The sequence below is a fragment of the Phaseolus vulgaris genome, chromosome 11 (genome assembly GCF_000499845.2).
Source record: "Phaseolus vulgaris cultivar G19833 chromosome 11, P. vulgaris v2.0, whole genome shotgun sequence".
In the NCBI taxonomy this organism is placed as follows: Eukaryota; Viridiplantae; Streptophyta; class Magnoliopsida; order Fabales; family Fabaceae; genus Phaseolus; species Phaseolus vulgaris.
The window spans coordinates 14,475,760-14,489,619 of NC_023749.2; the positions used below are offsets into that span (position 1 = coordinate 14,475,760).

Below are 13,860 nucleotides of genomic sequence, written 5' to 3' on the forward strand. Positions count from 1 at the left end.
GTTTCTATATTTTAAGCACATTGATGGAATGTGCTGATTATTATTTTTAAGGGAGAGAAATTGGTCATTGAGATACACTTTCTTCTTTATTAGAAAGTCTCTAGAAGTGTTAAAAGGGTCAAGAAGGAGAAAACTAATGTTGTGATTGTCTATTATCAACATATTGAAGAACAAATCTATATGGATCAAGGTAACATATATCAATCTATGAGACTATGAAAATCATATAGTATTAAGAATGTATGATTTTTCATTATTTTTGTCAATTATTTTCACCAATTAATAACCCTACTTTTATTGATGAGAAAATTGATAATTTTATCAATTATATATTTACGCTGCTTAATGACTAAACCTTTAATGGTTTTGCTTTATGTCTCCTTTATTATTTTCGTCAAATTAATAAATTATTGCATTTGAAAAGTAAATTATTCTTCTTTATGATGATTCAAAGTTGATTTGATTGCATAGACATAAAAGTAATAAATTGTTAGTATAGTATGAACAAGTTATATATAATAGCACTAAATATTAAAGTACAATTATAAAAGTATAATATTATCAAAATTATGATAGTGGGAGGAAAGTAACACAAACAACTCCACAATAAGAAACATTGTCCTTGAAATGACATAAAGTAGTTTTGAGGGTTAAAATAAAAATTATAAAATAAGAAAAGTAAATCACAGTCCTTCAATAAAATTATGTACATTAAGAATAATTTGGTAGTCACCAAAGTGACCAAATTAGAATGTTTTGATAAATGTAAAATTTAATAAAATTCAATTACCCATGATTATGTGATGCTATTAATGAGATGATATAATGATTTATACATATCTATATTTTGTAATGGGTGAATTGAAGTTCATTGATTATAAGATGTTTAAGGATCACCCAAAGGTTGATTAATTGTTTATAATTATGAATATGATAATAATTAATTAATATATTTAGTATATCCAAAGATTGCAAACATGTCTAATTGGAGTATATCTAATTACCATTTACGTAAGAATATATATATATATATATATATATATGTGTGTGTGTGTTATGTTTATTAGCATCAATTATGTTTATTAAAATGCATTGTTGGATCACCCAGAGGAGAACTTGAATGAACATTTATTGTTTATATGAATGTTATTTGAATTTGTATTATATGTTTATATTCATAACTCAAAGCATTAAATTGTGAACATTATATGTTATATGCAGCATTTGGTTTTGTCTCTCTCTTCATTCGCAAGTTAATGGACTTAATTTTCCTAAATGGTCTGAACAAGTTTAGTTTCACTTAGGTGTCCTAGATCTTGATTTGTCACTCTTAACTAATAAGCCCGCTGGTATTATTGAGACTAGTAGTGCTAAACAAAGATATTTCCATAAGGTTTGGGAAAGATTAAATAGACTAAGTGATGGAAACCGTTTAGCATCACACAACCATACAATAAGGAGGATGAAGACTTAAAAGTTGTTTATTGATTTAATTGCAAATATGGATCTAAATTGAGCTTTTGTTTATTTTTGTAGGCCCAATCAAGAGGAAAACTCTAGGGTGAAGGAATGTACAAACATATTCAAAAAGTCATCCAAGTCATCAAAACATAAAGTAGAGTTTTGGTCAGAAGAACACAAGAAGACTGAGTTTCTACTGACTAGTCAACATTATTTTTGGGCCAAGCTTTAGCTTAAATAAATTGTATAAAGTTTTTTAGGATTTTATGGTCCATGTATTGGACCTAGTAGCATTAAATAATTGGACCAAATATTTGGGCCAAGTAGTATAGGTTTTTGGGCTTGTATTTGGGCCAATAGTAAAATATGACTAGTTAGAGTTAAAAGTGACTAGTTAGGGTAACAATTGGGCTTCTTTGAGCCCAATGTAACCCTAAAACGTCTAGGGCATATTGGAGAACGAAAATACCTTGGCATGGAGCACATGGATGTCCACATGGCAACATAGGAGTGGAGAGGATTTAACATGGAAGGTGTGAGCTAAACATGGAAAGCATGACTCCACATGACACCTCCTCAGTGGAGAGTTTTATTTTGAATTTTAAACTTTTGGCTCCAAAATGTTCAACACTCTCTCTTATAAATTGAGGTGCTTGACTCTCATTTTGTAAGATTAATCAATGAGTGAATTGCTGCCAAATTTGTGTCAATTACACTCTTGTCTCCTACCCTCCATAGGATAAACGTTTGATCTTCAATTTTCCACTAGACCAAGTCATTAGGCCTCACCTATCACTCTCCATACCTATCCTTCACCTTCAAGGAATCCACAAGCTCTAAGTGAGCTTCTAGTCCGCTACAATCCATGAAGCTTCCGTCAATCCACCAAAGAAATCTCAACGGATGAAGGCACTCTTCCATCATTTGGTATCATGAGTTATGGTTCTTCAAGAGCTAAGTGTGCCTTCTTCTTTTCATTTTAATTTTTGTGTTTGATTCTAGATTCTGTGTTGTTTGTAATCTCCATATTGTCTTGTTATTTTTTAATTTTTAATTTGATTTGGTGTGCTGTTTGGAAATTCCAATCGGTGCATTGTGCTTAATTGTTCTTGAGCAATCCTTGTGTAATTTTGTGTAGGATTCCATATAGTTTTATGTTGTTGTTTTAACTTTGCTTTATTTCAGACTTTCTTGCAATTTTAATTGGTTCATATTGTGTTGATTTGAGTCATTTTTGTTGAATCAAGTGTGTTCAAGCTTTGAAAAATCCAAATCCTTTGTGTTTGATGAAAGGCTAGATGAACTTATTGTTGCTGAGGTGTTTTAGAATAGGATCTGGGGTAGATTATTTGTGTAAATCCACTCTTGATTGAATCCAAAGCTTAAGTATTCTCAAACCTTTTTAATTAAAAGTGTTTTTCAAACTAAGTGAAAAACAACCTGTTGTTTTGTCGAAACAACCGATTGTTTTATACTTAGGTGTTTAGAGAAAGGTTGAAAACTGTTTTTGGTGGTTGACTTGCTGTCAAACCAAAACAACTGATTGATTCGAGCATTCAATCAATTGTTTGTTTTGGAACCATAACAGAAAACTGTTTTGTGCTTTGATTGAGCTTTAAATGATTTTATAACTGAATGCGCTCCAGTTTTAAATGCTTTGACTAGTCTTTGAAAGCAATAAATAGTTTGTTCAGATTATGTAACAAACAAGAACTGAGATTTAATCATAGAAAAATAGATTTGAGTTTTTCACTGATTTTGCTTTTCAAGAGTTGAAGATTGCTTTGAGATTGCTTTGATCAAGAGAGTGTGGAATAGGATTTTCATTTGTATTGATTTCAGATCATTCTGTAACAAGTGTAATCCTTCTGTACTTTGTGTAAACTCTGTGTGTGAAGCCGAGAAGTGTTGTGTGCTCTTGAGGTTGTCAAGATCAACATTCTTGGTGGTGTTTGTGCTGAGCCAAAGGGGTGTGTTTTGAGGGGATCAAGGTCACTTCTTTGGTGGTGTTGTAAGTAATCTAGGTTTGGTTACTTAGTGGATTCCCCAGTAGTTTCTAGGAAGACTGGATGTAGCTCTTGGTTTAAGAGTGAACCAGTATAAACCTGTGTGTGCAATCTCTCTATCCCTTAAACTCTTTAATTTCAATTTATATTTGTTAACTGGTATAAACAACCGATTGTTTCTGCGAAACAACCGATTGTTTTTCTGGTGTTGTGCTAAATTACTTTGTGTTTTAGCAAACTGAATTCTGAATCAAGTTTTTCTCGAAGGAATTTCATTCTAGACTAAAAAGATTGTGAAAATCCTCTTTAAACCATTCACCCCCCTCTAGTTTAAAGTCATACATTCTAACAATTGGTATCAAGAGCTTGGTACTTGAAAGATACTCAAGTTTGATCCGAAAAATCTTTTCCAATGGCTGGAAAACTATCTTTCGAGGAAGGTGCTTCAATCAACAAAACCTTTATTCTGTGGTTTGAACTATAAGTATTGGGAGGCTAGAATGAAAATCTTTGTTGAATCCATTGATCAAGGAATTTGGGATTCAATCGAAAATGGCCCTTTCATTCCAAAGCTTAAAAAGAATGGATCTTTTATTGCAAAACCTTGGTCCCAATGGACCAATGAAGAATGTAAGATGGTCAAGTTTGATTGTACTGCTCAAAACATAATAGCTTCTGCACTGGATACTAATGAGTTTTTCAGGATATCAAAATGCAAATATGCCAAAGAGATGTGAGACATACTCAAAGCTACTCATGGGAACATCAATGAATCAAAGGAAGTAAGGACAAGAAGTCAAGCACGAAGGAAAAGAAGGCAAAACAGAAAAAGCCTCAACCTCTGCTTCATGGCCAAAAAGGAAGATGATTCAAGCAGTGTAAGTTCCTCTAACTCTTCCAATTATGAAAATTACAGTCAATTGCTTCAAGCTTTTCAAGAAACACATGAAGAAGCTAACCGATTGGCCCTCTTGAACAACCGGTTAAAGGGAATGAATAGCTGGCTTGAAAACATAGTCAAAACACTGGAAGAGGAATTGGAAAATTCAAAAACAGATTTTGAAAACCTTGAAATAGTTTACAAAAATTCTTTTTGCAAGTGTGATACTCTTATTTGTGAAAATTGTGAAAATCTTGAAAAGAAAGTTCATTATCTTGTTAAAACTGTGGATAAGCTTTCAAAAGGTCAATCCAACTTTGAGAATGTCTTGGCATTTCAAAACTGTGTTTTTGGAAAAGCTGGACTGGGTTTTAACCCATAGAACAAGCAAGATAGATTTTCAAAGTCATTTTCGAAACTGCCAGAAAAACAACCGATTGATCTGTCGAAACAACCGGTTGTTACATGCTTCTATTGCATGGAAAGAGGCCATTCTGTCAAATTCCGTAAAATCAGAAAATATGTTGTTCCTAGGGGCTTTATGAAGTGGATTCCCAAATGTTGTAAAGGTTCAAATGATGAATGTAAACCAAATGGACCCACATTCATAAGAGGGGACCAAATCTTTTTACTTGAAAATCTTCTTTGTAGGAAATCTTGAAGGAGAGCATGCAGCAATGGTACCTGGACAGTGGGTGCTCAAGCACATAACTGGGACAAATCAAAGTTTCTAAGCATATCCTTTAAGTAAGAAGGGCACGTTACCTATGGGGACAACAACAAGGGGAGGATTCTTGGAAGAGGATCCATAGGAGACAAAGATATCTTGGTCATCCATGATGTTCTCTATGTAGAAGGTTTAAAGCACAATCTGCTGAGCATTAGTCAATTGTGTGACAAAGGATATCAAGTTATCTTCAAAACAAACTCCTGCGAAATCTGTCTTCCCAACACAAAAGAGGTAATGTTGATTGCTAAGAGAATCAATAATGTTTATCTTTTAGATATCTCTTATCCTTGTTCAATTGGTTGTCTTCTATCCAAGCATGATAAGTTTTGGCTTTGGCATAGAAGAATTGCTCACATTCACATCAATCACTTGAACAAGTTAATTTCTAAAGAGCTTGTGATTGGGCTGTCCAAACTCAAGTTTGAGAAGGACCATAATTGTGAAGTTTGCCAAAACGGAAAACAAGTGAAAAACTCTTTTAAAATAAAAAATGTTGTTTCTTCTTTAAAACCTCTTGAGCTACTTCACATGGATCTTTTTGGAGCTTCAAGAACCATGAGCCTTGGTGGCAACTATTATGCTATTGTTATTGTGGATGATTTTTCTAGGTTCACTTGGACTCTCTTATTGGAATAAAAAAAGTGATGCCTTCTCTACATTCAAGAAGCTTGCTAGAAGATTGCAAAATACAAAGAACAGCAACATAGGCTCAATAAGAAGTGATCATGGAGGTGAATTTCAAAATGAAAAGTTTAGCAAGTTCTGTGAAAAGATGGGAATTATGCATAATTTTTCAGCTCCAAGAACTCCACAACAGAATGGTGTAGTGGAAAGGAAGAACAAATCCCTTGAAGAATTAGCTAGAACAATGCTAAGTGAATCTTCTCTTTCCAAGTATTTTTGGGCTGATGCTGTTAGCACTTCATGTTATCTGATGAATAGGGTGCTAATAAGGCCAATTCTGAAGAAGACTCCCTATGAGTTCTTCAATGGAAGGAAACCAAACATCAACCATCTCAGAGTTTTCGATTGCAACTGCTTTGTCCTAAACAATGGAAAGGAAAACCTAGGAAAATTTGATGAAAAAACTGATCATGGTATCTTCATAGGCTATTCTCTAAATAGTCATGTTGTCTTTGATGAAGTGGATCACAAAAGCATTCAAATCTCAAAGAACAGTGCTGAAAAGGATGAAGAGAACATTGAAGAACAAATCTACACACTTATTTTCTTATATATTTATTAACAAATACATATATTAACATATGTACATTTATGAACAAACCTGTATGCACACCTATTTTCTTAATATATTTATTAACAAATATTTATAGTTATGTACAAATGTTGATATATAAATAATAAATTACTACACATAACTTTATAAATATATGGTCTTTGCGCATTATAAAAAAATAATTATACATAGTGATTTTTAAAAATAATACCTTCTTAACCTGTATGCACACCTACTTTCTTATATATTTATTAACAAATACATATATTAACCTATGTACATTTATGAACAAACCTGTATACACACCTATTTTCTTATATATTTATTAACAAATACATATATTAATCTATGTACATTTATTAACAAATATAGGTAAAGCTATCAATATTTAGTTAACATAACAAATAAAATTTTAATTACATATTAATTTTTGGTTATAATGCCCAACATCTTATATATGTATCTGTATTTTTTAATTTTTTATTAATCTATGTATCCACATTTTATACATATATATAAAAAATACATAACTTTATAATAAAATTAAAAAATATATTTAAACTAATATTTAAAAAATACAATTCACATAAAGTATTAATTATTTATTTGAATATTAATATTAAATATAAATATATATAATAAAAATAAAATATACAGATACAATAATACCTTTAGATATTAATAGTTATTATTCATAACTTTAGTTTTTAATAGATGATTGTTTAAGAAATTGGTGTACATTTGTTTGAGTTGAAAGTAAAAGAGTGGTACTAGACAGCAGAAAGCATAAGCTTCACTGCCATCTCCCATAGATCAAAATGGCAGCAAAGAAAGCATGGAGAATCGTTCCGAGACCCCTTCTAGAAACCATCCTCAACAACCATGCGCAGCACCACCGTGTCCCCCAACCCCTCCTCCTTCACGGCCCCAGAGGCGTCGGCAAAACCACCCTCATTCTTAAACGTATCTCTCTCTCTCTCTCTCTCATTTCTCTCCCTCTAAGAACCATTTCACGTTTCCCTCTTCTTCTTCGCAGGTTTACTCCCCGACTGGAATAGAGGCCCTCATCTCACGGGTTACGTTGACTTCGCCGACCCAATGAAAGACGACCCGGGCCGATCACACGGCCCGTGGGCTTCCTGCTCCACCTGCCCTCCGCCCCGCCTCTCGGACTGTCGCAAAATCCTCGAGCATTGCCTGGAGTCCATGACCGAGAAGGGTGTCCGTGCAGGGACCATCAGCTCCCAACAAATATTCACTACCCTAAACAAATGGCACGGTCTCTCCACCGCCCTCCGCCAGGTGCTGCAGAGCAAGTGGCGTGCTTCGGGCAGGGCTTCGCCTGCCGCGCTATGGGACCGGGCCGTATTGGCTATGTCCGGGCAATGCACGGCCGCGGAAGTTGGTCGGATTTTGGGATATGGAGAGAAGGAGAAAAATGATTTGTCCTTTGAGGAGGCTTCTTACATGAAGGAATCGGTTGTAGCACTGAAGCTCGCGAAGAAGGTAATCGAGTTTCAGCAAGGGTGGAGGGCCAATGCCATTTCACATATGAATCACACCGGTGTGTTCTCCAGGACTTTGACACATTCTTGTACTGATTGGCCTTGCTTGTTGTTAGAGTTGTTGTCACAAGCTGCTGAAATTGATCATTTTCAGGTACTTGATGTTTTGCAAAATACTCAATTTAATCAAGGTTTGAAATTGCACTCTTGAATGCCATTATCTTCACTTCTGGCAATTGTGGGCTGGTTTAGCCTCAATTGCTGTTGCTGTGACCTCCAAAACCATGATGTTGCAATTGCAGTTGTGGTTTTGGAACATAATTATAAACCTTGAATTAAATTGTTGAATATAATAAAGATGCATTTCGTACTTGTATACATCCAGAAACGATTTTTTTTTGTATGTTGTATGCTTATTTATCTATGCCATGATGTTCACGTTGGATTGTTTTTATTTTTTTATTTTTTTTGCATAGTGTGTTAGTGACATGAGATGTTCAAACTGACGATATATTCAAGTAACTGCAGCCAAAGCTGGTTATTAACAATATTGAAGTTCTAAAGCAAGCCACGGTAAACAACAAGTTATCAGTCAGTGGACCCCTATATCATGATAGTCTCATTTGGAGAATGATTGCTTTGGGTGCAAACGAGCGCTGTCTGCCTGTTATCCTGGTGACATCTGATAGGTGATTTTCTTATGTTAAACTTTGTTCCCTTTCTTCTCACATTTTGTCGCAGTTTACCATACAAAGTTCTTATAACATGCTGGATTTTGATTTTTTTTTTTGCTAATTTTGTTTATATTTTTTTACTTTGGAATCTTGTGGTTGTCAAATCACATAATTACTTTTTTCGAATTGAAGGCACTACAATCTTTTTAATAGATATATCAACTTTTGACTATGGGGAAACTATTTATATTTGTTGAAAGGATTAGTGACAAAACATGGTAATTGAATCGGGATACAAGTTCTGTATCAAAGAGCTTATATTTTGAATTGTGTCGTGAATTGTAAGATTCATGAACATTAAAAATGCAAGTATACAGTTAATAACAATCACACAGTCAAAAAGAGTGGTTGTATCTGTATGTATTTAATGTATTTATGCTGCACAATTTGAGCAATACAACCTCCAAAAATAACTGCTGTTGCTGCATAAAATTCCTATAACATGCAACTAAACAAATTTTGCATTATAGCCATTCAAAAAATAATTGTTGTTTCTGCTATGTGTAGGGTACAGACACAGGTATTCTTATTTATAATAAAGAAGAAATACAATAATAAGGAAAAAAATCATATATCTAACGTAATCACTCATATATGTAACAATATCAAATGATAAAGGCCACCGCTAGATGCCAACACTAGAATAACTAGAACCAATTCTAGTATTTTTTGTATCAGTTCATTACTTTTGTAGAAACCATATTTTGTGACGATTTCAAGTAGTCAATTATGATTGTGTTACTTTAGTAAGTCTAACATTGAACCGTATATTCAAGAACTAAATGTTTCATGTTGGGTCTAGGTTGATTTTCATGTTATACACATTCACGTATTCTGAATTCTTTGTTCTTATGTATTTGTGCTAATTTAATATTTGGTGTTGCCCTTTCTACATTTATTTTACCTTGGTATTCTTTCTACTAATTCTAATACCTTGTTATTTGCCCTAGTTACTACTCATATGAAGCTTTCTTGGAGTTTGGATATAAGGAGATATTTATCTCACGCGAGGTACTTGAACAACTGCTTTTTCCTCCTTTGCTCTTTCTTTCTACACACACCAATATACACAAATCATTATGAGAATTTGTCTATGACATTAAGTTAAGATACATGAACGAACATGCTCATTACTCCTTCAAATCAAGCATGTAAAAAAAAATATAAGATTAGTCTAGAACTGTATTTTATAGATGTCTACCTTCCTTTCCATGGAAAAATGTGATTGGTAACATGGTAAGATACACTATGCTACCTTTTGAGGTTAAGTTTCATAGGAAGAAAAGTTGACGATAAACACAAAATGAATCAATGTTATCTACAATGGCCAAAGTGGCTGCTATTGTGGTGGTGAGGCATGAAAAAATGTTTACGTGTTGCAATTTTGAATTGTGGTTGGAGCATTTGTGACTAGGGGTGTTGCAAGGCATAGTTGTGATTGCGTTCTTAGGGTGATTTAGGGTTTGTCATTGAGTTCTGCTTGAAATCTTGAAAGTACCATCACTTTTTAATTTTTTGTGATGGCATATTTTGGTTTCCACAATGTTTAAATGTTATTTAGCTTCTAAAAAAGCTTAATCCTACCATGACCCTAATAAAAAATCACAAGGATAGAAAAAGGCAAAGGCGTGTCTTTTTGTTGGTGTTTCTCAAATCATCTTGATAAGAATGATGACTTTTGTTAGAGTAGTTTATATTATCTTCTAAGCAAAAACTATTTTGTACTAGATCTAGCTGTGACCTAGAATCCTAGGGGCAAACTCATATTTTTTTCTTTCTCTTTTCTTAAGCTTCTATTGTAAGTGACTCATATATATATATATATATATATATATGAATTTGAATAAGTAGAGAGATTGAAGTTAAGATCTTGAAGTGAAGATCACTCAAGCTATTTTCCTCATATAAAAGTTGGTATCAGAGTGGATTGATCTCGCTTTGCCCGTATTGTTCGGTGCCACAGCATTTGCGGTATGGGTGTTGGAATTTCCCATATTGCTTATCTCAATTTTTGCGGTGTTGTTATATTCTAGCTGGAAACTTTACTTAATGCTAATTGGTTTTGAGATAAAATCTAACAAGGAGTTACATAGTGAATGTATTAGAGAGAAAGTTATGCTAGCATCTATTGTAGAAAAGTTGGTAGAAGTCCTCTAGAAGCCCTAAAAAAGAGTGTAGATGGGAAGTATCTTATCAACTAGACATATTGTTGGAGATCCCACGTCAACTAGATATATGACCAAATAATAGTATATAAGTAGGTTAGGTTCAATTATGATGTGAGTTGATTTGGAAAATGCACACATTGAGTTTTTGGTTTTTCTTGGATTAGAGTTTTGATTGGTGAATACTTAGTGAGGATTGTCACTACTGGTCACAAATTTAACCAAGTGGTTAAGTAAATGTGAAGGTTCTCTTCAAAGAGTAAAAAGAAAAGACACCCAAGAAATGATAGAAAACGGAATTACACATTAAAATTGAGAGAGAATTGGCGAAAATGGAAGAGAATTGAAAGAAATAAGAGAAAATGGATCTTATGCGGTTGTAGCATCCATGATGGAGTGATGGAAGGAATCCCGCCACTTGGGGGAGGAAAGCTCCAAGATAAGACTCAGAGGAAATATTCACTCAAAAAATCACTCGAACAATGTTTCTTTACTCAAAATCTAGTGTGTTTTACAAGAGAGCAAGGCACTCTATTTATAGCCTAAGGTGTTGTGTGGATTAGCAATGGGAGGGAAATTCAAATTCAAACTAAGCCTAACAATGCCCCTAATTAGGCGCCATTAATTGTGGATCTAGAAGAGCACATGCTTCTCACATTTAAGCATGTGCTTAGTGTGAGAAGTGTGACTTTGGCGACACATGGGGAGATCTTTCTAGAAGTTAGGTAAGCCCAATTTATGCTATTTAAATCCTATTCTACCGAAATACAAACCAGGGAAAAAAGTTGGTGCTCAAGTCCAATAATTTGTGCTCTGCTCCTGGTAATCCTTTGAGGCATAATGGGCTCTGAGTCACTGGCTATGGACGAGTCTGACCTAGCCCTGTGTTCTGTGTCATGTTTTTGGTCATCCTTTGTTGGGAAAGAAAATAAGGACAATATATGGAGGGTGTATAATAGGAGGAAATTTAAAAATAAAGGATAAGGGGGTTAGTTAGTTACGGGAGGTCTTTAAATAAACACGAACCCGATAAGGGAGGGGGTAGCTGATTGTATGTGTAAAGTGGTGACAGGATAATACTTGTGTGAAAGGAACTGTTTTCCTTTGTAAGTGTTATGAGTGTTTTGTGACAGTGCTGGAATAAAAACAAAGTTATTCATTTTTTTAACTTTGTTCTTTGTGAGAATCTTTATCTTTCTTTCTGGGAACCTAACATTTTGGTCTGACTTGCCGGATACAAAAAAATAGAGGGAGGAAGAGAGGATGGAACAGAGGAAAACGACATTGGAGAAGTTGACCAGCGAACATGGAAGATGGATTTCGGAAATGAGAGCAAACATTATTGGGTTGAAGGAAAGCATGTTGGACCTGAAAGGAATAAAAGAAATGTTGCGGGACATCATGAAAGGGGACAAAATGTCTGAGGGGGGAGAGTTCGGTGAATGGCGATGAAAGGAAGGAAGAACGTTCAAGACAGGGTAACAAGTCTGATGCAGAGGATGCAGGGGAGCTGAAACTGTGGTCTTGGAGGGTGGACTTACCAATCTTTGAGGGTGTGGATCCAATGGGGTGGCTAGCCAGAGCAAAATAATTCTTTGAGGTGCAAAATGTCTCAGCCAACGAAAGATTAAAACTCTCACACCTTTCTTAAACATGTTTTTGATGGTAGCTTGTGTACTAAATACTCTCTTAATTATATTTCTAGGACTACGACTTTTGCCCAATGCTTCATTGCTTTTTTTTTTCTCACGAGCTTCTGCCATTTCCTCCTCCATATTAAGGCTTCATTTCTTGTTTAAATTTTGTTGCAAACCAAGAACAATTTCCCACATTTTCTTCTTCACTTGATTAGTAACATCCTTGCAAGCTCCAACATTATTTTGAGTACCAACTCAGTGATGTTTTCAACCAATAAACTCCCCCTGTTATTACCTTTTGATAGTATTTGCATTGAAGTTTCCTAGTATCCTTAACAACTGAGATACAATGCTTCCAAGCTATATCACTCCTATTTCCTGGAGCAATTTTTGGAGTCACGGATGTATAGGAGTTTGAAGTTGGATTTGAAGTCATTTTAACGATTGGGAGTGCAGATTGGGTGCAGTGGAAAAAATAGAAGGAGAAAAATGGATTGGACTGCACTTTGGATGTAGTGCAGTTTGGTTTACTATAAAGGACAAATAGAGTGGTGTGGTGTTGTGAAAAAAAGTAGAGGGAGAAAGTGTAATTGGACTGCACCTTGGTTTATTATAAACTGAAGAGCAGAGTGGTGCGGTGCGGTGGAAAAAAAAACGAAGGGAGAAAGATGGATTGGAATGAGAGTGAGTGGAGTTTGCAAGTGAAATTAAATAGCTGATGAAAGAGCGGAAATTTCTTTGTTTTGGGGAGGGTAAAGCGATGTTGAGAGCAGTAGTCGTTCGTGGCAGCATGGTGCCTAGTTTCTTGATTATTTTAGGAAGTGGCAATTTTTCACTTTTGGAAGAGAGGAGTCACAGTTTTTTTCCGTTATGCAATTGGGCTTTGGAAGCAAAATAACTGGGCTTTTGGGTTACAAATTGGGTCATGCATCCCAACCCAATAAAAACACTGGAAGCTTACCTAAGAGCTGCCACGAAGACGTGTCACATGCATGGTGCAGTGAGGAGTGTCGAGGTGCCATTGCTAGTAACATTGCCATCGTGAGAGGTGTTGCTGCGAGTAACATCGACGCTATGAGAAGCGCCGCTACGAGGTATGTTGAGTCTACGAAAGGCGTCGTTGCTGTGAAGAACATCGCTGCGAAGTGATGAGCTCGAGACAGACACTGCCACAAGAGGGTCTGCATTACGTGAGTCGCCACTCACACGAGTTGTGATGGCGCGAGATCGGAGAGGGAGAAGAAGATCGTAGACTCATTATCTTACAATTTGAATTGTGCTTTTGACTATCATGATTATATTGCTTCTTCCTACAATTTAGTTGTGAAGGTGATTTTGAGATATGCTGTCCTTATAGTTGTGTATAAGTTCTTTTTCATTTGTTATTTTGTATTGTTTAGTACATATTATTCATGAACAACTTTTGCCTGGCAGACCTTTGGATGGACGCCACAAGAAGCCAAAATGCACATGGTCACGGACTACTTTAGTCTTTCAGAAGTATG

The 13,860-nt window shown here is 35.0% G+C and overlaps 1 protein-coding gene across 11 annotated transcripts in view; it reads left to right on the forward strand.

Moving 5' to 3' along the window:
• Nucleotides 1–7,038: 7,038 nt before the first annotated feature.
• Nucleotides 7,039–13,860, forward strand: part of LOC137818591 (uncharacterized) — a 32,082-nt gene continuing 25,260 nt past the window's right edge. For 6 of the 11 annotated variants that reach the window (XR_011082096.1, XR_011082099.1, XR_011082097.1 and 3 more), the window contains exons 1-5: nt 7,070–7,277; nt 7,351–7,973; nt 8,348–8,508; nt 9,504–9,564; nt 13,790–13,855. Coding sequence is in view for 3 of the 11 variants with exons in the window: in XM_068622125.1 (XP_068478226.1) it covers nt 7,133–7,277; nt 7,351–7,973; nt 8,348–8,508; nt 9,504–9,564; nt 13,790–13,855 (1,056 nt within the window). In the remaining 8 variants the exon portion in view is untranslated. Of the gene's footprint in view, nt 7,278–7,350; nt 7,974–8,347; nt 8,509–9,503; nt 9,565–13,789; nt 13,856–13,860 lie in introns of all 11 variants that reach the window. The other 5 variants (XR_011082103.1, XR_011082108.1, XR_011082106.1 and 2 more) reach the window with 2 other exon arrangements.